At 47.8% G+C, this 25,679-nt stretch overlaps 1 protein-coding gene across 2 annotated transcripts in view; it reads right to left on the reverse strand.

The window, feature by feature from the left end:
- The window catches only part of LOC109884687 (F-BAR and double SH3 domains protein 2), a 75,946-nt gene that overhangs the window by 4,544 nt on the left and 45,723 nt on the right, over window positions 1-25,679 (reverse strand). Inside the window, exons 9-18 of one of the 2 annotated variants that reach the window (XM_031791186.1) lie at window positions 24,622-24,744; window positions 24,398-24,493; window positions 23,145-23,219; window positions 13,014-13,133; window positions 12,794-12,898; window positions 11,079-11,237; window positions 9,065-9,199; window positions 7,011-7,094; window positions 3,636-3,813; window positions 398-606 (exon numbers count right to left, since the gene is read on the reverse strand). In XM_031791186.1, the coding sequence (XP_031647046.1) occupies window positions 398-606; window positions 3,636-3,813; window positions 7,011-7,094; window positions 9,065-9,199; window positions 11,079-11,237; window positions 12,794-12,898; window positions 13,014-13,133; window positions 23,145-23,219; window positions 24,398-24,493; window positions 24,622-24,744 (1,284 nt within the window). The remainder of the gene's footprint in view (window positions 1-397; window positions 607-3,635; window positions 3,814-7,010; window positions 7,095-9,064; window positions 9,200-11,078; window positions 11,238-12,793; window positions 12,899-13,013; window positions 13,134-23,144; window positions 23,220-24,397; window positions 24,494-24,621; window positions 24,745-25,679) is intronic. The other variant, XM_031791187.1, reaches the window with a different exon arrangement.

Consider the following 25,679-nt stretch of genomic DNA (forward strand, 5'->3'; position numbering starts at 1 on the left):
AGACTTACAGTAGTGAGTCATTTAGCAGACACTCTTATCCAGAGAGACTTACAGTAGTGAGTCATTTAGCAGACACTCTTATCCAGAGACTTACAGTAGTGAGTGCATATATATTTCATACTGTTGGAAACTACAACATCGCACAGTTCCGGCTGGATCTGATTTATCGCTAGAAAAACTGCAATGTGCTGAAGGGGAAAAAAAAGGAAATGGAATTCAAATAATTGAACCTACTTCAGTCAATTAGTTGTTTAAAAAAATGTCAAATACCCGGAATGTTGATGAATCGCTCAGCACTAGTGTGCATGCATGCATGTGTGTGTGTGTGCTCTCAAGTGTGTGTGTGTAAGTGTGTACCAGTGTGTCTGCACCCCAGTGTGTGTGTGTGTGTGTGTACCAGTTTGTCTACTCTGTTCTCTCTGCTCTCAGTCAGGTCCTCCACCAGTACAGAAGGGAAGACTCCCACTCGTCCGTTGAACTCTCCCTCCCAGAAGCCATCGTCTGTTTGGGTGTCTCTGTTAAGCAGACGGATGACAGCCCCCTCTGGGAAGGACAGCTCCTCATCCGCCTGACCATCGTAGTCATACAGTGCCCTCACAAAACTCACTGGGGAGAGGAGGAGAGAGGAGGGGGGAGAGAGGAGAGGGGAGAGAGGAGAGGGAAGAGGGGGGAGAGAGGAGAGGGGAGGGAGGAGAGAGGAGGGGGGAGAGAGGAGAGGGGAGGGAAGAGAGAGGAGGGGGCAGAGAGGAGAGGGAAGAGGGGGGAGAGAGGAGAGGGAAGAGGGGGAAGAGAGGAGAGGGGAGAGAGGAGAGGGAAGGGAGGAGAGAGGAGAGGGGAGAGAGGAGAGGGGAGGGGGCAGAGAGGAGAGGGAAGAGGGGGAAGAGAGGAGAGGGAGGAGAGAGGAGAGGGGAGGGAGGAGAGAGGAGGGGGGAGAGAGGAGAGGGGAGGGAGGAGAGAGGAGAGGGGGAAGAGAGGAGAGGGGAGGGAGGAGAGAGGAGGGGGGAGAGAGGAGAGGGGAGGGAGGAGAGAGGAGGGGGGAGAGAGGAGAGGGTGGAGAGGGGAGGGAGGAGAGAGGAGAGGGGAGGGAGGAGAGAGGAGGGAGGAGAGAGGAGGGGGGAGAGGAGGGGGGGAGGAGAGGGGAGAGGGAGGAGAGAGGAGAGGGGAGAGGAGGAGAGAGGAGGAGAGAGAAGGGGGAGGAGAGGGGAGAGGAGAGGGAGGAGAGAGGAGGGGGGAAGGAGAGGAGAGAGGGGGGGAAGGAGAGGAGAGAGGAGAGAGAGAGGGGGGAGAGAGAGAGGGGGAGAAAGGAGAGGGGAGAGGACGAGAGAGGGGGGAGAGAGAGAGGGGGGGAGAGAGGAGAGGGGAGAGGAGGAGAGAGGGGGAGAGAGTGGAGGGGGAGGAGAGAGGAGGGGGGAGGAGAGGAGAGAGGAGGATTATAATTAAATTGTGGAACATTCCATGAGGCTTGAACCGACTGAAGTTAATGAACACACATTGGGTTCAGATCTTTGTTTCCATCAACGTCTTGATCTGACAAACAAGTTGGAAATGTGTCTATATTCTTTGAGAGGGTTTGTATTTGCCTAGTTTTTGTGCATGTGTGTGTAGTGGTGTGTGTAGTGGTGTGTGTAGTGGTGTGTGTAGTGGTGTTTGTATGTGTGTGTAGTGGTGTGTGTAGTGGTGTTTGCATGTGTGTGTAGTGGTGTGTGTAGTGGTGTGTGTAGTGGTGTTTGTATGTGTGTGTAGTGGTGTGTGTAGTGGTGTTTGCATGTGTGTGTAGTGGTGTGTGTAGTGGTGTGTGTAGTGGTGTTTGTATGTGTGTGTAGTGGTGTGTGTAGTGGTGTTTGCATGTGTGTGTAGTGGTGTTTGCATGTGTGTGTAGTGGTGTGTGTAGTGGTGTTTGTATGTGTGTGTAGTGGTGTGTGTAGTGGTGTTTGCATGTGTGTGTAGTGGTGTGTGTAGTGGTGTTTGCATGTGTGTGTAGTGGTGTGTGTAGTGGTGTTTGTATGTGTGTGTAGTGGTGTGTGTAGTGGTGTTTGTATGTGTGTGTAGTGGTGTGTGTAGTGGTGTTTGTATGTGTGTGTAGTGGTGTGTGTAGTGGTGTTTGCATGTGTGTGTAGTGGTGTTTGCATGTGTGTGTAGTGGTGTGTGTAGTGGTGTTTGCATGTGTGTGTAGTGGTGTGTGTAGTGGTGTGTGTAGTGGTGTTTGCATGTGTGTGTAGTGGTGTGTGTAGTGGTGTTTGCATGTGTGTGTAGTGGTGTGTGTAGTGGTGTTTGCATGTGTGTGCAGTGGTGTGTGTAGTGGTGTTTGCATGTGTGTGTAGTGGTGTGTGCATGTGTGTGTAGTGGTGTGTGCATGTGTGTGTAGTGGTGTTTGCATGTGTGTGTAGTGGTGTTTGCATGTGTGTGTAGTGGTGTGTGTAGTGGTGTTTGCATGCGTGTGTAGTGGTGTGTGTAGTGGTGTTTGTATGTGTGTGCAGTGGTGTGTGTAGTGGTGTTTGCATGTGTGTGTAGTGGTGTGTGCATGTGTGTGTAGTGGTGTGTGTAGTGGTGTTTGCATGTGTGTGTAGTGGTGTGTGTAGTGGTGTTTGCATGTGTGTGTAGTGGTGTTTGCATGTGTGTGTAGTGGTGTTTGCATGTGTGTGTAGTGGTGTGTGTAGTGGTGTGTGTAGTGGTGTTTGCATGTGTGTGTAGTGGTGTGTGCATGTGTGTGTAGTGGTGTGTGCATGTGTGTGTAGTGGTGTGTGCATGTGTGTGTAGTGGTGTTTGCATGTGTGTGTAGTGGTGTTTGCATGTGTGTGTAGTGGTGTGTGCATGTGTGTGTAGTGATGTGTGTAGTGGTGTTTGCATGTGTGTGTAGTGGTGTGTGTAGTGGTGAGTGCATGTGTGTGTAGTGGTGTGTGTAGTGGTGTGTGTAGTGGTGTTTGCATGTGTGTGTAGTGGTGTTTGCATGTGTGTGTAGTGGTGTGTGCATGTGTGTGTAGTGGTGTTTGCATGTGTGTGTAGTGGTGTGTGCATGTGTGTGTAGTGGTGTGTGCATGTGTGTGTAGTGATGTGTGTAGTGGTGTTTGCATGTGTGTGTAGTGGTGTGTGTAGTGGTGAGTGCATGTGCGTGTAGTGGTGTTTGCATGTGTGTGTAGTGGTGTGTGTAGTGGTGTGTGTAGTGGTGTTTGCATGTGTGTGTAGTGGTGTTTGCATGTGTGTGTAGTGGTGTGTGCATGTGTGTGTAGTGGTGTGTGTAGTGGTGTTTGCATGTGTGTGTAATGGTGTTTGCATGTGTGTGTAGTGGTGTGTGCATGTGTGTGTAGTGGTGTTTGCATGTGTGTGTAGTGGTGTGTGCATGTGTGTGTAGTGGTGTGTGTAGTGGTGTTTGCATGTGTGTGTAGTGGTGTTTGCATGTGCGTGTAGTGGTGTGTGTAGTGGTGTGTGCATGTGTGTGTAGTGGTGTTTGCATGTGTGTGTAGTGGTGTGTGTAGTGGTGTGTGCATGTGTGTGTAGTGGTGTGTGTAGTGGTGTGTGTAGTGGTGTTTGCATGTGTGTGTAGTGGTGTGTGTAGTGGTGTGTGCATGTGTGTGTAGTGGTGTGTGTAGTGGTGTTTGCATGTGTGTGTAGTGGTGTGTGTAGTGGTGTGTTCTTACAGCTGGCGTCTCCGTTGATGCTGCCAGTGTGTATCTCTGGCTCGGTGGAGTTGGAGGAGGTGTGTGAGCGAGCGTCCAACGCAGCGAGAGACTGGAGCATGCTCAGTAGGCTGCTAGAGGTGGGGAACTGAAGATACTTCTCTGGGACGTAGCCAATCAGCCCTGTCTTACTTCTCGCCTGAAACAACCAATCACACAACAGGATGTTAGACCATGAACCAATTACAGAGCTCTGTGTTAAAGGACAGCCCTGGTCCACCAATGAAAGAGGACTATATTAGGCAGTGCTGTGTGTTTAGTGTCTGCCTACAGGGAGGGTTCAGAGACCTGTCCGGGTGGTGCCAGAATAACAACCTCTCCCTCAACGTAACCAAGACTAAGGAGATGATTGTCGACTACAGGAAAAGGAGGACCGAGCACGCCCCCATTCTCATCGACGAGGCTGTAGTGGAGCAGGTTGAGAGCTTCAAGTTCCTTGGTGTCCACATCACCAACAAACTAACATGGTCCAAACACAACAAGACAGTCGTGAAGAGGGCACGACAAAGTCTTTTCCCCCTCAGGAAACAAAAAAGATTTGGCATGGATCCTGAGATTCTCAAAAGGTTCTACAGCTGCATCAGTTTAACTCTACATTCATGTACATACTACCTCAATTGGCCCGACCAACCAGTGCTCCCCCACATTGGCTAACCAGGCTATCTGCATTGTGTCCCGCCACCCGCCAACCCCTCTTTTACGCTGCTGCTACTCTCTGTTCGTCATATATGCAGTCACTTTAACCATATCTACATGTACATACTACCTCAATCAGCCTGACTAACCAGTGTCTGTATGTAGCCTCGCTACTGTATATAGCCTCGCTACTGTATATAGCCTCGCTACTGTATATAGCCTCGCTACTGTATATAGCCTCGCTACTGTGTATAGCCTCGCTACTGTGTATAGCCTCGCTACTGTGTATAGCCTCACTACTGTATATAGCCTCTCTACTGTATATAGCCTCTCTACTGTATATAGCCTCACTACTGTATATAGCCTATCTACTATATAGGTTATATCCTTCCTGTTTGGCCCTGTCCGGGGGTGTCCTCGGATGGGGCCACAGTGTCTCCTGACCCCTCCTGTCTCAGCCTCCAGTATTTATGCTGCAGTAGTTTATGTGTCAGGGGGCTGGGGTCAGTTTGTTATATCTGGAGTACTTCTCCTGTCCTATTCGGTGTCCTGTGTGAATCTAAGTGTGCGTTCTCTAATTCTCTCCTTCTCTCTTTCTTTCTCTCTCTCGGAGGACCTGAGCCCTAGGACCATGCCCCAGGACTACCTGACATGATGACTCCTTGCTGTCCCCAGTCCACCTGGCCATGCTGCTGCTCCAGTTTCAACTTCCACCTGACTGTGCTGCTGCTCCAGTTTCAACTGTTCTGCCTTATTATTATTCGACCATGCTGGTCATTTATGAACATTTGAACATCTTGGCCATGTTCTGTTATAATCTCCACCCGGCACAGCCTCTCTAGGTTTCTTCCTAGGTATTGGCCTTTCTAGGGAGTTTTTCCTAGCCACCGTGCTTCTACACCTGCATTGCTTGCTGTTTGGGGTTTTAGGCTGGGTTTCTGTACAGCACTTTGAGATATCAGCTGATGTACGAAGGGCTATATAAATAAATTTGATTTGATTTGATATATATAGCCTCTCTACTGTATATAGCCTCTCTACTGTATATAGCCTCGCTACTGTATATAGCCTCACTACTGTATATAGCCTCACTACTGTATATAGCCTCGCTACTGTATATAGCCTCACTACTGTATATAGCCTCACTACTGTATATAGCCTCGCTACTGTATATAGCCTCACTACTGTATATAGCCTCGCTACTGTATATAGCCTCACTACTGTATATAGCCTCGCTACTGTATATAGCCTCGCTACTGTATATAGCCTCTCTACTGTATGTAGCCTCACTACTGTATATAGCCTCACTACTGTATATAGCCTCACTACTGTATATAGCCTCGCTACTGTATATAGCCTCGCTACTGTATATAGCCTCGCTACTGTATATAGCCTCTCTACTGTATATAGCCTCTCTACTGTATATAGCCTCGCTACTATTATAGCCTCGCTACTGTTATAGCCCCTCTACTGTATATAGCCTCGCTACTGTATATAGCCTCTTCTGTATATAGCCTCTCTACTGTATATAGCCTCTCTACTGTATATAGCCTCTACTGTATATAGCCTCTCTACTGTATATAACCTCGCTACTGTATATAGCCTCTCTACTGTATATAGCCTCGCTACTGTTATAGCCTCTCTACTGTATATAGCCTCTCTACTGTATATAACCTCGCTACTGTATATAGCCTCTCTACTGTATATAGCCTCGCTACTATTATAGCCTCGCTACTGTATATAGCCTCTCTACTGTATATAGCCTCACTACTGTATATAGCCTCTCTACTGTATATAGCCTCTCTACTGTATATAGCCTCACTACTGTATATAGCCTCTCTACTGTATATAGCCTCTCTACTGTATATAACCTCTACTGTATATAGCCTCACTACTGTATATAGCCTCTCTACTGTATATAGCCTCTCTACTGTATATAGCCTCACTACTGTATATAGCCTCTCTACTGTATATAGCCTCTCTACTGTATATAGCCTCTCTACTGTATATATCTCTACACTACATCATATCTCTACAGTGCATCATATCTCTATTATAGCCTCACTACTGTATATAGCCTCACTACTGTATATAGCCTCACTACTGTATATAGCCTCACTACTGTTATTATTAAATGTCTTTTTACTGTTGTTTTAGTTCTTTACTTACCTATTGTTCACATAACACCTTTTTTGCACTATTGGTTAGAGCCTGTAAGTAAGCATTTCACTGTAAGGTCTACACCTGTTGTATTCAGCAGTTCACTGTAAGGTCTACACCTGTTGTATTCAGCAGTTCACTGTAAGGTCTACACCTGTTGTATTCAGCAGTTCACTGTAAGGTCTACACCTGTTGTATTCAGCAGTTCACTGTAAGGTCTACACCTCTTGTATTCAGCATTTCACTGTAATGTCTACTACACCGGTTGTATTCAGCATTTCACTGTAAGGTCTACTACACCTGTTGTATTCAGCATTTCACTGTAAGGTCTACTACACCTGTTGTATTCAGCATTTCACTGTAAGGTCTACTACACCTGTTGTATTCAGCATTTCACTGTAAGGTCTACTACACCTCTTGTATTCAGCATTTCACTGTAAGGTCTACTACACCTGTTGTATTCAGCATTTCACTGTAAGGTCTACTACACCTGTTGTATTCGGAGCACGTGACAAACTTTGATTTGATTGTTGTTGTTACCTTGACCCAGTCCTCCATGTCTCCATCCTCTATCACCTCCAACATCTCATGCTCCTCTATACTCAACTCATCTGGCTGAGATGCCTGGAGACACAGACAGAGACACGGACGGAGACAGACAGACAGACAGAGACACGGACGGGAGGAGGGAGAGACAGACAGACAGACAGAGAGAGAGGAGGAGGAAAGGAGGAGAGTAGAAAAGGAGGAGAGGAGTATATTAACCAATGGTCAATACAAACTGATATTTTATGGCTCTAATGTTACATGCGTTCAGTGTTCAGATGGGTGGAGCCCCTGACCCTGATGGGTGGAGCCCCATGACCTGACCCTGATGGGTGGAGCCCCCTGACCCTGATGGGTGGAGCCCCATGACCTGACCCTGACGAGTGGAGCCCCCTGACCCTGATGAGTGGAGCCCCCTGACCTGACCCTGACAGGTGGAGCCCCCTGACCTGACCCTGATGGGTGGAGCCCCCTGACCCTGACCTGACCCTGATGGATGTAGCCCCCTGACCCTGAAGAGTGGAGCCCCCTGACCCTGATGAGTGGAGCTCACTGACCCTGATGGGTGGAGCCCCCTGACCCTGACCTGACCCTGATGGGTGTAGCCCCCTGACCCTGATGGGTGGAGCCCCCTGGCAAGTGTAGCCCCCTGACCCTGACGAGTGTAGCCCCCTGACCCTGATGGGTGGAGCCCCCTGAACCTGACCTGACCCTAATGGGTGGAGCCCCCTGACAAGTGGAGCCCCCTGACCCTGACGAGTGGAGCCCCCTGACCCTGACCTAACCCTGATGGGAGGAGCCCCCTGACGAGTGGAGCCCCCTGACCCTGATGGGTGGAGCCCCCTGACCCTGACGAGTGGAGCCCCTGACCCTGACGGGTGGAGCCCCCTGACCCCGACCTGAACCTGACAGGTGGAGCCCCCTGACCCCGACCTGACCCTGATGGGTGGAGCCCCCTGACAAGTGGAGCCCCCTGACCCTGACGAGTGTAGCCCCCTGACCCTGTGTATGTGTACCATTCAGAGAGTGAACGGGCAAGACAAAATATTTAAATAACTTTGAACAGGGTATGGAAGTAGGTGCCAGGCGCACCGGTTGTGTCAAGAACTGCAACGCTGCTGGGTTTTTCACGCTCAACAGTTTCCTGTCTGTATCAAGAAGGGTCCACCATCCAAAGGACATCCAGCCAACTTGACACGACTGTGGAAAGCAATGGAGTCAACATGGACCAGCATCCCTGTGGAACGCGTTCAACACCTTGTAGAGTCAACATGGACCAGCATCCCTGTGGAACGCGTTCAACACCTTGTAGAGTCAACATGGACCAGCATCCCTGTGGAACGCGTTCAACACCTTGTAGAGTCAACATGGACCAGCATCCCTGTGGAACGTTTTCAACACCTTGTAGAGTCAACATGGACCAGCATCCCTGTGGAACGCGTTCAACACCTTGTAGAGTCAACATGGACCAGCATCCCTGTGGAACGCTTTCAACACCTTGTAGAGTCAACATGGACCAGCATCCCTGTGGAACGCTTTCAACACCTTGTAGAGTCAACATGGACCAGCATCCCTGTGGAACGCGTTCAACACCTAGTAGAGTCAACATGGACCAGCATCCCTGTGGAACGCTTTCAACACCTTGTAGAGTCAACATGGACCAGCATCCCTGTGGAACGCTTTCAACACCTTGTAGAGTCAACATGGACCAGCATCCCTGTGGAACGCGTTCAACACCTTGTAGAGTCAACATGGACCAGCATCCCTGTGGAACGCTTTCAACACCTTGTAGAGTCAACATGGACCAGCATCCCTGTGGAACGCGTTCAACACCTTGTAGAGTCAACATGGACCAGCATCCCTGTGGAACGCTTTCAACACCTTGTAGAGTCAACATGGACCAGCATCCCTGTGGAACGCTTTCAACACCTTGTAGAGTCAACATGGACCAGCATCCCTGTGGAACGCTTTCAACACCTTGTAGAGTCCATGTCCTGACGAATTGAGGCTGTTCTGGGAGCAAAAGGGGGGAGAGGGGGGTGTATTACCTTGTATGAGTAGAGGACTTTGCAGGTGAGTGGGTAGTTCCTGAGAGTCCCAGAGGGGCTGGAGCTGCTGTCATCAAACACCTCCATGTTCTCCTCACACTCCTCACCCTCCGACCGCTCCAGATCAACTGGGCCCTACACACACATCACAATGAGCTACTTCCAACGCTCCAGTGTGGTTCTCTCTCCTCCTTCTGAGTCAGATGATGTGAAGTGTGTCTCTGTAAAACCTTTATGTCCTGACCCCTCCTCTACCTGTCCTCAGGGAACCTCATTGGCTCAGAGAGATCAGGTGGCATATGGGCCCATCCTCCTTGGGACCGGATACAGCAACCCAATCAGGGTTGGTCTGTCTGTGTTTTCAAAACTCACTATGTTCCCGATAGGAAGCTTAGTCGTGTGTGTGTGTGTGTGTGTGTGTGTGTGTGTGTGTGTGTGTGTGTGTGTGTGTGTGTGTGTGTGTGTGATGTGTGTTCCCTTTCCCGAAAAAAGAAACCCATTCTGCTTTTAATAATGTATAAACACCTTGATGTTGTCAAGCAAAAAGCAAACATAGCTGTACTTACTAATTCCTGCTCTTACAAATCAATATGTAACAGGTGTCATCATCATGGCCAGAAGGGATTCTATCAAGAGGATTGTACTATAGTATACTAGTAGTTATCACCTTGAGGAAAAGCTACTTCATTCTCCATCACACTGATAAACCAGACTGGTGTGAAATGAACACTGGGCCAATGGAACAGAGCACTCATTCTGTCACTCTCCTCCTTTCTATCATCCACTTTCTCCCCCTCTTCACCCTCATCCTTTCCTTTGGTTTCCGTTTCCCATTATCACTCTCCCCATCTCCCATCCTCCAATCTTCACCCCCCCCTCTCCCTCCTCTCTGTCTTCACCCACTCTCTCTCCCTCCTTCCTCTCAGTCTTCACCCCCCCCCTCTCTCTCTCTCCCTCCTTCCTCTCAGTCTTCACCCCCCCCTCTCTCTCTCCCTCCTTCCTCTCAGTCTTCACCCCCCCCCCCTCTCTCTCCCTCCTTCCTCTCAGTCTTCACCCCCCTTCTCTCTCTCTCCCTCCTTCCTCTCAGTCTTCACCCCCCCCTCTCTCTCCCTCCTTCCTCTCAGTCTTCACCCCCCCTCTCTCTCCCTCCTTCCTCTCAGTCTTCACCCCCCCTCTCTCTCTCCCTCCTTCCTCTCAGTCTTCACCCCCCTTCTCTCTCTCTCCCTCCTTCCTCTCAGTCTTCACCCCCCTTCTCTCTCTCTCCCTCCTTCCTCTCAGTCTTCACCCCCCTTCTCTCTCTCTCCCTCCTTCCTCTCAGTCTTCACCCCCCCCTCTCTCTCCCTCCTTCCTCTCAGTCTTCACCCCCCCCCCTCTCTCCCTCCTTCCTCTCAGTCTTCACCCCCCTCTCTCTCTCCCTCCTTCCTCTCAGTCTTCACCCCCCCCCTCTCTCTCTCTCCCTCCTTCCTCTCAGTCTTCACCCCCCCCCCCTCTCTCTCTCCCTCCTTCCTCTGTCTACACACCCCCCCCTCTCTCTCCCTCCTTCCTCTCAGTCTTCACCCTCCCTCTCTCGTGGTTGCTGCAGTGTCATATGAACAGAATGTTAAGTGATGAAGATGAGCAGAGACTGCTTACCTCAACATCCTGCTGACACACACACACACAGACACAGACACACACACACAGACAGACAGACAGACAGACACACACACACACACACACACACACACACACACACACACACACACACACACACACACACACACACACACACACACACACACACACACACACACACACACACACACACACACACACACACACACAAGCCAAAGTGCTGAAGCCCACACACATGCCTTGGTTGCCCTGTGGTAAAGAAACAGTCTGGGGTGATGACATGTAGTGGGAGAGAGGCATTTCAGTGACTGTAGTGTAGAGCGAGGGATTGTGGGTAGTTTCCTCCAAAGTGTGGAACGGTGGTGTAGTGAGAGGGAGGGAGGGAGGGCAGGTGTCTCACCGAGAGTGAGGGATCGTGGGTAGTGTAGTTTAGCGTAGCCCAGCGCTCATTCTCCAGCTCCTCCATCACCTGGTTCATGGCGCTCTTCAGCCAGGTATCCACGGCAACGCCCACCTGTCTCAGCAGGTCCAGACGAGCCTCTGCCTTCAGCTTTACTGTCTAGAGTGAGAGAGAGGTTACATACATGGACACACACACATACACTGCTGGGTAATCAATACAACTGACAGGGGCCGTTGGAGGACTCAATCTATCCCATCAGCATTCACAGGTCACCTGTCAGCCCAACATCTATGGTGGAAAGTTATATCAGTTATCATCATCACGTCTATGGTGGAGCAGCATGTCAGCAACCGTCAGTCTCTCTAAGGTGACTGTCGTCAGCAGTGGAGGACAGACTAACTCCAGACAGTCAAACATAAAGTCTACAAAGGTTTCCAGCCAGGTAAGTAGTATGTAGGTAAACAGGAAGTGCAGGGAGATGGACTCATTACAGTACACTTCCATGGAGATCACTTCCTGCTCTGACCCCGCCCACCACACATACTATTGGTTGTCCTAGCTCTGCCCCTCCCCTCAGACCCATTAAACCTAAATGGACTCAAACATTCAACAGACAGCAGGAGATAATGGGGGCAGGGAGAGAGTGGGTGAGGGAGGTGTAGAGGGGGGGGGTGAGGGAGGTGTAGAGAGGTGGAGAGGGGGGGGGGGCGTGGAGAGAGGGGGTAGAGAGTGTGAGGGAGGGAGGTGGAGAGGGGGTGAGGGAGTTGTAGAGAGGTGGAGAGGGGGGGGTAGAAAGTGTGAGGGAGGGAGGTGGAGAGGGGGTGAGGGAGGTGTAGAGAGGTGGAGAGGGGGGGTGAGGGTGGAGGAGAGAGGGGGTAGAGAGCGTGAGGGAGGGAGGTGTAGAGAGGTTGATAGTGAGGGAGGTGGAGAGTGTGAGGGAGGGAGGTGGAGAGAGGTGAGGGAAGAAAGGGAGGGGTGGTAGAGAGTTGTCCATAGTGGTGTGCATTTCACATCTCTGTCTGTGGGCGCTATGACTATATCAGCCAGCAGGGGGGACCAGATAGAGGGAAATCACAGAGAGGAATGAGAGAGAAAAGGAAGGTGAGGAGGGAGAGCTGAGGAGGAGGCGGGAGAACTTAGGAGGAGGAGAGAGAGCTGAGGAGGAGGCAGGAGAGCTGAGGAGGAGTAGGGCGAGCTGAGGAGGAGTAGGGCGAGCTGAGGAGGAGTAGGGCGAGCTGAGGAGGAGGAGGGAGAGCTGAGGAGGAGGCGGGAGAGCTGAGGAGGAGTAGGGCGAGCTGAGGAGGAGGAGGGAGAGCTGAGTAGGAGCAGGGAGAGCTGAGTAGGAGCAGGGAAAGCTGAGTAGGAGCAGGGAGAGCTGAGGAGGGAGAGCTGAGGAGGCGGTTGAGCTGAGGAGGAGGAGAGAGAGCTGAGGAGGAGGAGGGAGAGAGAGCTGAGGAGGAGGGAGAGAGAGCTGAGGGGGAGGAGTGAGAGAGAGCTGAGGAGGAGGAGTAGGGAGAGCTGAGGAGGAGGAGGAGGAGGGAGAGCTGAGGAGGAGGTGGGAGAACTGAGGAGGAGGAGGGAGAGCTGAGGAGATGGATTGATCTGATTCATAGACTGACAGGCTGCCTATGAGAGAATTGATGGAGAGACAACTCTACTTGGAGAAGGGGGGGGGGGGTATAGGTCTACATATAGGTCCTACAAACACGCACCTCAGCCTTGCGGATGTTCTCTTTGGTATCCTCTATCTTCAGCTCCAGATCAAGCCGGCCCTGCTCTGTTTGAGGAACTCCCAGTGTCTCATATTCCTCCAGGCTCTAATGGCAGACACACACACACACACACACACTTAAATCTCACAGACTAAAATCACATCTGGTTTTCAAAGATGATCTGAACCGAGATCAACAACTAGTATGTGTGTGGACTCACTCTCTTGTAGTGGACAATGTTCTTGTGTTCTCGGGCCATTCTGGTTGCCCATTTCCTGGCCTCCTTGTTCAGACTGTGCTCCTCTGTCGGGCTCCCCGTGTCTGTCTCCAACTTACGACTCTACCACCCACCCACCCACCCACACACACACACACCCACACACACACACATAGTTACCATGGAGATAAGAAGAACACAACCCCCTCTTCCTAAGCGGTTACCATGGAAATTATGGAATGTGATTCTAATATCCTAAATAAAGACTCCGCTACATCAAGTACCCCTGGACCCAGCTACCTAGCAACCACACCAAGTAGCCCTGGATACAGCTACCTAGCAACCACACCAAGTATCCCTGAATATAGCTACCTAGCAACCACACCATGTACCCCTGTATACAGCTACCGAGCAACCACACCAAGTTACCCCTGGATACAGCTATCAAGCAACCACACCATGTACAGTACCCCTGGAAACAGCTATTTAACAACCACACCAAGTAATCCTGGATACAGCTACCTAGCACCCACACCAAGTTACCCCTGGATACAGCTACCGAGCAACCACACCAAGTTACCCCTGGACACAGCTACCTAAAAACCACACCATGTACAGTACCCCTGGATACAGCTACCTAAATCAAATCAAATCAAATTTTATTTGTCACATACACATGGTTAGCAGATGTTAATGCGAGTGTAGCGAAATGCTTGTGCTTCTAGTTCCGACAATGCAGTAATAACGAACAAGTAATCTAACTAACAATTCCAAAAAACTACTGTCTTATACACAGTGTAAGGGCATAAAGAATATGTACATAAGGATATATGAATGAGTGATGGTACAGAGGAGCATAGGCAAGATACAGTAGATGGTATCGAGTACAGTATATACATATGAGATGAGTATGTAAACAAGGTGGCATAGTTAAAGTGGCTAGTGATACATGTATTACATAAGGATGCAGTCGATGATATAGAGTACAGTATCTACATATGCATATGAGATGAATAATGTAGGGTAAGTAACATTATATAAGGTAGCATTGTTTAAAGTGGCTAGTGATATATTTACATCATTTCCCATCAATTCCCATTATTAAAGTGGCTGGAGTAGAGTCAGTGTCGTTGACAGTGTGTTGGCAGTAGCCACTCAATGTTAGTGGTGGCTGTTTAACAGTCTGATGGCCTTGAGCTGTTTTTCAGTCTCTCGGTCCCAGCTTTGATGCACCTGTACTGACCTCGCCTTCTGGATGACAGCGGGGTGAACAGGCAGTGGCTCGGGTGGTTGATGTCCTTGATGATCTTTATGGCCTTCCTGTAGCATCGGGTGGTGTAGGTGTCCTGGAGGGCAGGTAGTTTGCCCCCGGTGATGCGTTGTGCAGACCTCACTACCCTCTGGAGAGCCTTACGGTTGAGGGCGGTGCAGTTGCCATACCAGGCGGTGATACAGCCCGCCAGGATGCTCTCGATTGTGCATCTGTAGAAGTTTGTGAGTGCTTTTGGTGACAAGGGTAGCATTCCAGAGGGACATCAGATTTCATCAACCTTGTTGTCAAGAGACTGGACATTGGCAAGAAGAATGCTAGGGAGTGGTGCACGGTGTGCCCGTCTCCGGAGTCTGACCAGAAGACCGCCTCGTTTCCCTCTTTTTCTGAGTCGTTTTTTGGGGTCGCTGCATGTAATCCACTCCGTTGCACTGGTTGTAAGGCAGAACACAGGATCCGCATCGCGAAAAACATATTCTTGGTCGTACTGATGGTGAGTTGACGCTGATCTTATATTCAGTAGTTCTTCTCGGCTGTATGTAATGAAACCAAAGATGACCTGGGGTACTAGTATAAGAAATAACACGTAAAAAAACAAAAAACTGCATAGTTTCCTAGGAACGCGAAGCGAGGCGGCCATCTCTGTCGGCGCCGGAAGTCTACCTAGCAACCACACCAAGTACCCCTGGATACAGCTACCTAGCAACCACACCAAGTACCCCTGGATACAGCTACCTAGCAACCACACCAAGTACCCCTGGACACAGATACCTAGCAACCACACCAATTGCCCCTGGATACAGCTACCTAGCAACCACACCAAGTGCCCCTGGATACAGCTACCTTTTTATTTTTTTATTTTTTATTTTACCTTTATTTAACCAGGTAGGCAAGTTGAGAACACCTTTATTTAACCAGGTAGGCAAGTTGAGAACACCTTTATTTAACCAGGTAGGCAAGTTGAGAACAAGTTCTCATTTACAATTGCGACCTGGCCAAGATAAAGCAAAGCAGTTCGACAGATAAAACGACACAGAGTTACACATGGAGTAAAAACAAACATACAGTCAATAATGCAGTATAAACAAGTCTATATACAATGTGAGCAAATGAGGTGAGAAGGGAGGTAAAGGCAAAAAAGGCCATGATGGCAAAGTAAATACAATATAGCAAGTAAAATACTGGAATGGTAGTTTTGCAATGGAAGAATGTGCAAAGTAGAAATAAAAAATAATGGGGTGCAAAGGAGCAAAATAAATAAATAAATTAAAATTAAATACAGTTGGGAAAGAGGTAGTTGTTTGGGCTAAATTATAGGTGGGCTATGTACAGGTGCAGTAATCTGTGAGCTGCTCTGACAGTTGGTGCTTAAAGCTAGTGAGGGAGATAAGTGTTTCCAGTTTCAGAGATTTTTGTAGTTCGTTCCAGTCATTGGCAGCAGAGAACTGGAAGGAGAGGCGGCCAAAGAAAGAATTGGTTTTGGGGGTGACTAGAGAGATATACCTGCTGGAGGGTGTGCTACAGGTGGGAGATGCTATGGTGACCAGCGAGCTGAGATAAGGGGGGACTTTACCTAGCAGGGTCTTGTAGATGACATGGAGCCAGTGGGTTTGGCGACGAGTATGAAGCGAGGGCCAGCCAACGAGAGCGTACAGGTCGCAATGGTGGGTAGTATATGGGGCTTTGGTGATAAAACGGATTGCACTGTGATAGACTGCATCCAATTTGTTGAGTAGGGTATTGGAGGCTATTTTGTAAATGACATCGCCAAAGTCGAGGATTGGTAGGATGGTCAGTTTTACAAGGGTATGTTTGGCAGCATGAGTGAAGGATGCTTTGTTGCGAAATAGGAAGCCAATTCTAGATTTAACTTTGGATTGGAGATGTTTGATATGGGTCTGGAAGGAGAGTTTACAGTCTAACCAGACACCTAAGTATTTGTAGTTGTCCACGTATTCTAAGTCAGAGCCGTCCAGAGTAGTGATGTTGGACAGGCGGGTAGGTGCAGGTAGCGATCGGTTGAAGAGCATGCATTTAGTTTTACTTGTATTTAAGAGCAATTGGAGGCCACGGAAGGAGAGTTGTATGGCATTGAAGCTTGCCTGGAGGGTTGTTAACACAGTGTCCAAAGAAGGGCCGGAAGTATACAGAATGGTGTCGTCTGCGTAGAGGTGGATCAGGGACTCACCAGCAGCAAGAGCGACCTCATTGATGTATACAGAGAAGAGTGTCGGTCCAAGAATTGAACCCTGTGGCACCCCCATAGAGACTGCCAGAGGTCCGGACAGCAGACCCTCCGATTTGACACACTGAACTCTATCAGAGAAGTAGTTGGTGAACCAGGCGAGGCAATCATTTGAGAAACCAAGGCTGTCGAGTCTGCCGATGAGGATATGGTGATTGACAGAGTCGAAAGCCTTGGCCTAGCAACCACACCAAGTACCCCTGGATACAGCTACCTAGCAACCACACCAAGTACAAGTACCCCTGGAAACAGCTACCTAGCAACCACACCAAGTACCCCTGGATACAGCTACCTAACAACCACACCAAGTACCCCTGGATACAGCTACCTAGCAACCACACCAAGTACAAGTACCCCTGGACACAGCTACCTAGCAACCACACCAAGTACCCCTGGATACAGCTACCTAGCAACCACACCAAGTACCCCTGGATACAGCTACCTAGCAACCACACCATTTACCCCTGGATACAGCTACCTAGCAACCACCCCCTGTACCCCTGGATACAGCTAACTAGCAACCACACCATGTACAGTACCCCTGGATACAGCTACCTAGCAACCACACCAAGTACAGTACAACTCTACTCAACGCAGCTTTAGAACCCCCCTCTCACACACATACACCAGAGAACTAGATACAATAATTAGGTTTGAACAGCTGCTAGGTGGCTCCCGAGTGGCGCAGGGGTCTAAGGTACTGCATCTCAGTCCTTGAGGAGTCATTACAGACACCCTGGGTCGATTCCAGGCTGTATGACAACCGGCTGTGATTGGGAGTCCCATACGGCGGCGCACAATTGACCCAGCATCGTTCGGGTTTGGCCGGGGTAGGCCTTCATTGTAAATAAGAATTTGTTCTTAACTGACTTGCCTCGTTAAATAAAGAATACATGTAGAAAAGAGACTGATTTGAAACAGAGGGAGAGTAGAGAAATAGATTGATTTGAAACAGAGGGAGAGTAGAGAAATAGATTGATTTGAAACAGAGGGAGAGTAGAGAAATAGATTGATTTGAAACAGAGGGAGAGGAGAGAAATAGATTGATTTGAAACAGAGGGAGAGGAGAGAAATAGATTGATTTGAAACAGAGGGAGAGAAGAGAGAGAAATAGATTGATTTGAAACAGAGGGAGAGAAGAGAGAGAAATAGATTGATTTGAAACGGAGGGAGAGAAGAGAGAGAAAGATTGATTTGAAACAGAGGGAGAGAAGAGAGAAATAGATTGATTTGAAACAGAGGGAGAGAAGAGAGAGAAATAGATTGATTTGAAACGGAGGGAGAGAAGAGAGAGAAAGATTGATTTGAAACAGAGGGAGAGAAGAGAGAGAAATAGATTGATTTGAAACGGAGGGAGAGAAGAGAGAGAAAGATTGATTTGAAACAGAGGGAGAGAAGAGAGAGAAATAGATTGATTTGAAACAGAGGGAGAGAAGAGAGAAATAGATTGATTTGAAACAGGAGGGAGAGAAGAGAGAGAAATAGATTGATTTGAAACAGAGGGAGAAGAGAGAAATAGATTGATTTGAAACAGAGGGAGAGTAGAGAAATAGATTGATTTGAAACAGAGGGAGAGTAGAGAAATAGATTGATTTGAAACAGAGGGAGAGTAGAGAAATAGATTGATTTGAAACAGAGGGAGAGGAGAGAAATAGATTGATTTGAAACAGAGGGAGAGGAGAGAAATAGATTGATTTGAAACAGAGGGAGAGAAGAGAGAGAAATAGATTGATTTGAAACAGAGGGAGAGAAGAGAGAGAAATAGATTGATTTGAAACGGAGGGAGAGAAGAGAGAGAAAGATTGATTTGAAACAGAGGGAGAGAAGAGAGAAATAGATTGATTTGAAACAGAGGGAGAGAAGAGAGAGAAATAGATTGATTTGAAACGGAGGGAGAGAAGAGAGAGAAAGATTGATTTGAAACAGAGGGAGAGAAGAGAGAGAAATAGATTGATTTGAAACGGAGGGAGAGAAGAGAGAGAAAGATTGATTTGAAACAGAGGGAGAGAAGAGAGAGAAATAGATTGATTTGAAACAGAGGGAGAGAAGAGAGAAATAGATTGATTTGAAACAGAAGGGAGAGAAGAGAGAGAAATAGATTGATTTGAAACAGAGGGAGAAGAGAGAAATAGATTGATTTGAAACAGAGGGAGAGAAGAGAGAGAAATAGATTGATTTGAAACAGGGAGAGAAGAGAGAAATAGATTGATTTGAAACGGAGGGAGAGAAAAGAGAGAGACAGACTGATTTGAAACAGAGGGAGAGGAGAGAAATAGATTGATTTGAAAAGGAGGGAGAGAAAAGAGAGAGACAGACTGATTTGAAACGGAGGGAGAGAAAAGAGAGAAATAGATTGATTTGAAACAGAGGGAGAGAAAAGAGAGACAGACTGATTTGAAAAGGAGGGAGAGAAAAGAGAGAGAGACAGACTGATTTGAAATGGAGAGAGAATAAAAAGCCTCTATTGTTTGTCTTGAGATAACAGAGAAAACCTGCGTCTGCTGTGCAGTTCTAACACAATCTGCCTGGTACAGGCAGGGGGCTATCAAAACCACATGGAAAAGTACTGCATGTGTGTGTGAGAATGTGTGTGTGTGAGCATGTGTGCAGCAGATGTCTATGTGTCTTCCCAATGGAGCCCCTCACTTCAATAGCCTAGTAACACATATCCAAGTCCCCTTTCTACACTGCATTAACACACAAGCATTCAGCATCAACGCCAGACCCCCTCACCTCAAACTGTCACCTCAAACCCACAACGGTCTATTTAAGGAACAGAAAACAGAATTGGATAAGTAGGCTATTGTGCAATCGTGTGTCATTTTAATTACCTGTACAATTCACATCAGCTACAAATAGCAGATTGTTCTTAATATGTTGAACAGTAGCAGCATAATCATATCATTGTATGTGTGAATGGGACTTATTATACAGTAGTTGGTTAGGTAGCACAAGGGTCAGGCTCAGTTAAAAGGCCTATTGTAGGTTACCTAGAGGAATGGGCCACTGCCAGTACAATAACTAGAACTACTTCCTGTTCTAGCAGAGACTACACAACACTGGTGGTCATGGTTCAACAACCGTGGTCTTGGTGGTAACAGCTCTTCAACAGCATGCTAATTCATCAACGGTCATGACGGTTAACCGACCGTCATGGTTCAACAGCCATCGGCCATGACAGCATGTGATGGGTAGTATGTAACGGTCATGACACTACAGCAGCAGTCATGTTATGGCCATGTTCATGTTTATGGTCACTGGAAAACAACCATGTTCATATGGTCACTGGAAAACATGGTTATAGTTATAGTGGAACAGCCATGGTTGTGGTTATAGTGGAACAGCCATGGTTGTGGTTATAGTGGAACAGCCATGGTTGTGGTTATAGTGGAACAGCCATGGTTGTGGTTATAGTGGAACAGCCATGGTTGTGGTTATAGTGGAACAGCCATGGTTGTGGTTATAGTTGTAGTGGAACAGCCATGGTTGTGGTTATAGTGGAACAGCCATGGTTGTGGTTATAGTGGAACAGCCATGGTTGTGGTTATAGTTGTAGTGGAACAGCCATGGTTGTGTTTATAGTTGTAGTGGAACAGCCATGGTTGTGGTTATAGTGGAACAGCCATGGTTGTGGTTATAGTGGAACAGCCATGGTTGTGGTTATAGTGGAACAGCCATGGCTGTGGTTATAGTGGAACAGCCATGGTTGTGGTTATAGTGGAACAGCCATGGTTGTGGTTATAGTGGAACAGCCATGGTTGTGGTTATAGTGGAACAGCCATGGTTGTGGTTATAGTGGAACAGCCATGGTTGTGGTTATAGTGGAACAGCCATGGTTGTGGTTGTAGTGGAACAGCCATGGTTGTGGTTATAGTTGTAGTGGAACAGCCATGGTTGTGGTTATAGTTGTAGTGGAACAGCCATGGTTGTGGTAATAGTGGAACAGCCATGGTTGTGGTAATAGTGGAACAGCCATGGTTGTGGTTATAGTTGTAGTGGAACAGCCATGGTTGTGGTTATAGTGGAACAGCCATGGTTGTGGTTGTAGTGGAACAGCCATGGTTGTGGTTATAGTGGAACAGCCATGGTTGTGGTTATAGTGGAACAGCCATTGTTGTGGTTATAGTTGTAGTGGAACAGCCATGGTTGTGGTTATAGTTGTAGTGGAACAGCCATGGTTGTGGTTATAGTGGAACAGCCATTGTTGTGGTTATAGTTGTAGTGGAACAGCCATGGTTGTGGTTGTAGTGGAACAGCCATGGTTGTGGTTGTGGTTGTAGTGGAACAGCCATGGTTGTGGTTATAGTGGAACAGCCATGGTTGTGGTTATAGTTGTAGTGGAACAGCCATGGTTGTGGTTATAGTTGTAGTGGAACAGCCATGGTTGTGGTTATAGTGGAACAGCCATGGTTGTGGTTATAGTGGAACAGCCATGGTTGTGGTTATAGTGGAACAGCCATGGTTGTGGTTATAGTGGAACAGCCATGGTTGTGGTTATAGTGGAACATCCATGGTTGTGGTTATAGTTGTAGTGGAACAGCCATGGTTGTGGTTATAGTTATAGTGGAACAGCCATGGTTGTGGTTATAGTGGAACAGCCATGGTTGTGTTTATAGTTGTAGTGGAACAGCCATGGTTGTGGTTATAGTGGAACAGCCATGGTTGTGTTTATAGTTGTAGTGGAACAGCCATGGTTGTGGTTATAGTGGAACAGCCATGGTTGTGGTTATAGTGGAACAGCCATGGTTGTGGTTATAGTGGAACAGCCATGGTTGTGGTTATAGTGGAACAGCCATGGTTGTGGTTATAGTGGAACAGCCATGGTTGTGGTTATAGTTGTAGTGGAACAGCCATGGTTGTGGTTATAGTGGAACAGCCATGGTTGTGGTTATAGTGGAACAGCCATGGTTGTGGTTATAGTTGTAGTGGAACAGCCATGGTTGTGGTTATAGTGGAACAGCCATGGTTGTGGTTATAGTTGTAGTGGAACAGCCATGGTTGTGTTTATAGTTGTAGTGGAACAGCCATGGTTGTGGTTATAGTGGAACAGCCATGGTTGTGGTTATAGTGGAACAGCCATGGTTGTGGTTATAGTGGAACAGCCATGGTTGTGGTTATAGTGGAACAGCCATGGTTGTGGTTATAGTTGTAGTGGAACAGCCATGGTTGTGGTTATAGTGGAACAGCCATGGTTGTGGTTATAGTTGTAGTGGAACAGCCATGGTTGTGTTTATAGTTGTAGTGGAACAGCCATGGTTGTGGTTATAGTGGAACAGCCATGGTTGTGGTTATAGTGGAACAGCCATGGTTGTGGTTATAGTGGAACAGCCATGGCTGTGGTTATAGTGGAACAGCCATGGTTGTGGTTATAGTGGAACAGCCATGGTTGTGGTTATAGTGGAACAGCCATGGTTGTGGTTATAGTGGAACAGCCATGGTTGTGGTTATAGTGGAACAGCCATGGTTGTGGTTATAGTGGAACAGCCATGGTTGTGGTTGTAGTGGAACAGCCATGGTTGTGGTTATAGTTGTAGTGGAACAGCCATGGTTGTGGTTATAGTTGTAGTGGAACAGCCATGGTTGTGGTAATAGTGGAACAGCCATGGTTGTGGTAATAGTGGAACAGCCATGGTTGTGGTTATAGTTGTAGTGGAACAGCCATGGTTGTGGTTATAGTGGAACAGCCATGGTTGTGGTTGTAGTGGAACAGCCATGGTTGTGGTTATAGTGGAACAGCCATGGTTGTGGTTATAGTGGAACAGCCATTGTTGTGGTTATAGTTGTAGTGGAACAGCCATGGTTGTGGTTATAGTTGTAGTGGAACAGCCATGGTTGTGGTTATAGTGGAACAGCCATTGTTGTGGTTATAGTTGTAGTGGAACAGCCATGGTTGTGGTTGTAGTGGAACAGCCATGGTTGTGGTTGTGGTTGTAGTGGAACAGCCATGGTTGTGGTTATAGTGGAACAGCCATGGTTGTGGTTATAGTTGTAGTGGAACAGCCATGGTTGTGGTTATAGTTGTAGTGGAACAGCCATGATTGTGGTTATAGTGGAACAGCCATGGTTGTGGTTATAGTTGTAGTGGTCATCAGAGGTCTACCTGTGTCAGGATCATGTTATGCCTCTAGATGGTTGGAGGGTAGAGACTAGTGGTCAGGTTGGAGGGTAGAGACTAGTGGTTAGGTCTACCTGTGTCAGGGTCGTGTTATGGTTCTAGATGGTTGGAGGGTAGAGACTAGTGGTTAGGTCTACCTGTGTCAGGGTCGTGTTATGGTTCTAGATGGTTGGAGGGTAGAGACTAGTGGTCAGGTTGGAGGGTAGAGACTAGTGGTTAGGTCTACCTGTGTCAGGGTCGTGTTATGCCTCTAGATGGTTGGAGGGTAGAGACTAGTGGTCAGGTTGGAGGGTAGAGACTAGTGGTTAGGTTGGAGGGTAGAGACTAGTGGTTAGGTCTACCTGTGTCAGGATCATGTTATGCCTCTAGATGGTTGGAGGGTAGAGACTAGTGGTCAGGTTGGAGGGTAGAGACTAGTGGTTAGGTCTACCTGTGTCAGGGTCGTGTGATGGTTCTAGATGGTTGGTGGTAGTTTGGCGGGTAGAGACTAGTGGTTAGGTCTACCTGTGCCAGCGTCATCCTCATGACACTGATGGGCGAAGGCTCAATGTCCACCAACTTCTGCACCGAGCTCAGAGTCTGACACACACACACACACACACACGTGCGCACGATCAAGCACACACAGATAGACGTTAGTGGAAATAGTTAGGAGAGAAAGAGTTAGCAAAGGTTGAAAAGGTTTGAAGGAGAAAGACAATGAAGGGAAAATAGTTTGTAGTGACAGAGAGAAAGAGAGACACGTATGTACAGTATTCAGTGCTTGACTTGGGAAGGAGCTCACCGGAGCTGAGTACCACCACCTCATGTCCTACTGCTTGACTTCCTGTCCCTCTTATATAATATTAACTCAACAGTATTATAGAGCTCCTGTTCCTCATATAGAATATAAACTCAACAGTATTATAGGGATCCTGTTCCTCATATAGAATATTAACTCAACAGTATTGTAGAGCTCCTGTTCCTCATATATAATATTAACTCAACAGTATTGTGTAGTCCCTGTTCCTCTTATAGAATATTAACTCAACAGTATTGTGTAGTCCCTGTTCCTCTTATAGAATATTAACTCAACAGTATTGTGTAGTCCCTGTTCCTCTTATAGAATATTAACTCTCTAAGTCCCTGTGTTACCGACACCCATTTCAGACCAAGTCAAACACTGACTGTAGGTGTTATAGTGCAGTGCAAAAAGACAGTAAGATAGAGACTACAGACTTAACAGATAGGTTTACAGAAGGACTGTTTCAACATGTGAAGGCACAGAGACAGTGAGTACGGTTATATGCACACAATAATGTAATCATTGTGGATAGTCAGGTTAATATAATAGTTTGTTAAAAAGGTTCACATGTTTTGTAAGATGAATGATTCCCTTAATAATCTTGTTTACATGGACACATCTGAGATCAGGGGACCTGATGTCACTCTGATAAATGCAGAACATCTCCTATCTATATAAACATCCCACCAAAGTGACCATGTTATTTTTGGGAAGCATATTTGATTCTGAGTTTGGGCATCCAAGGTTTATATGTGAAAACTACTTCTAAGACCTATACATTCAGTTGTTCCAAACTCACTTCACTTCACAAAGAGGGAGGCTCGCTTGGCTGGTGCTGGAACATGCTCAGATCACATACACTGCTGGAACGCCTGTGTGTGTGTGTGTGTGTGTGTGTGTGTGTGTGTGTGTGTGTGTGTGTGTGTGTGTGTGTGTGTGTGTGTGTGTGTGTGTGACTGTGTGTGTGTCTCACCGTGTCACAGTCGCTGGGTTGGAACTGGAAGGCTTGTGCTTTATGAAACACAGGGTTCTCCTGCATGAAGAGCTGCTGGTTAAACTCCTGCACCACCTGAGAGAGACAGAGATATACAGGATTACACCCACACACAGAAACACCCACACGCAGAAACACCCACACGCAGAAACACCCACACACAGAAACACCCACACACAGAAACACCCACACAGCTGTCTCACCCGGGTGGATTTGTCCAGTAGGAACTGGAAGGTGTTGTGTATGACCTGAAAGGCCTCCAGCTCTGTCTGACAGATAGAGATCAGATAGTCCTTCACATGGTTATATATCCCGCCATCCAACTCCTGCGAGAGACAGAGAGAGAGGGACAGAGAGACAGTGAGAGAGAGAGACAGACAGAGCAAGAGAGAGAGAGAGAGAGAGAGAGGGACAGAGAGACAGAGAGAGAGGAGAGAGAAAGAGAGAGTGAGAGAGATGAGAGAGAGACAGTGAGAGAGAGAGGAGAGAGACAGAGACAGAGAGAGACAGAGACAGAGAAACAGAGAGGGGAGAGAGAAAGAGAGAGTGAGAGAGATGAGAGAGAGAGAGAGAGAGAGAGAGAGAGAGAGAGAGAGAGAGAGAGGAGAGAGACAGAGAGAGAGACAGTGAGACAGAGACAGTGAGAGAGAGAGGGACAGAGAGACAGTGAGAGAGAGAGGAGAGAGAGAGACAGACAGAGCAAGAGAGAGAGACAGAGAGACAGACAGCAAGAGAGAGAGAGAGAGAGAGAGAGAGAGACAGAGAGCAAGAGAGAGAGAGAGAGACAGAGAGGGGGGGGGGGATATGAATGGATAGAGACAGTAATTAATCATTAACAGCTAATAGACTGGATGGATACTGTAGTACGAGCAGGGAGAAGGTGGAGGAAGAAGAAGGATAGACTGAGGGAGGAAGATAGGGCAGGAAAAACCTGTTGTTTGACGATGCTGAGGATGTATGGATCTGTGTGTGGGTCTGTGTGTTCTCTTGTTGGATAAGAATCTGACCCCCTTCATCTTTCCCAACAGCAGACAGCACTATAGCCCTATCCAACCCCCCCCCCCCCCCCCCCACACACACACACACACACACAGCTGAAACAATGGCACGATGACAAATCTAGGGAAATTCCATCATTGAGGGTGGAGGCTAGTCCCAAAAGTACTACCGAACCCTTACCCCCCTTCCTCATCCCTCCCTTCCCCTCCTCCCTCTCTCCACTCATCCATGTAGGGCAGTGTGAACAGCAGAATTATTCAAG

Source organism: Oncorhynchus kisutch, linkage group LG15 (genome assembly GCF_002021735.2).
Source record: "Oncorhynchus kisutch isolate 150728-3 linkage group LG15, Okis_V2, whole genome shotgun sequence".
Classification (NCBI taxonomy): Eukaryota; Metazoa; Chordata; class Actinopteri; order Salmoniformes; family Salmonidae; genus Oncorhynchus; species Oncorhynchus kisutch.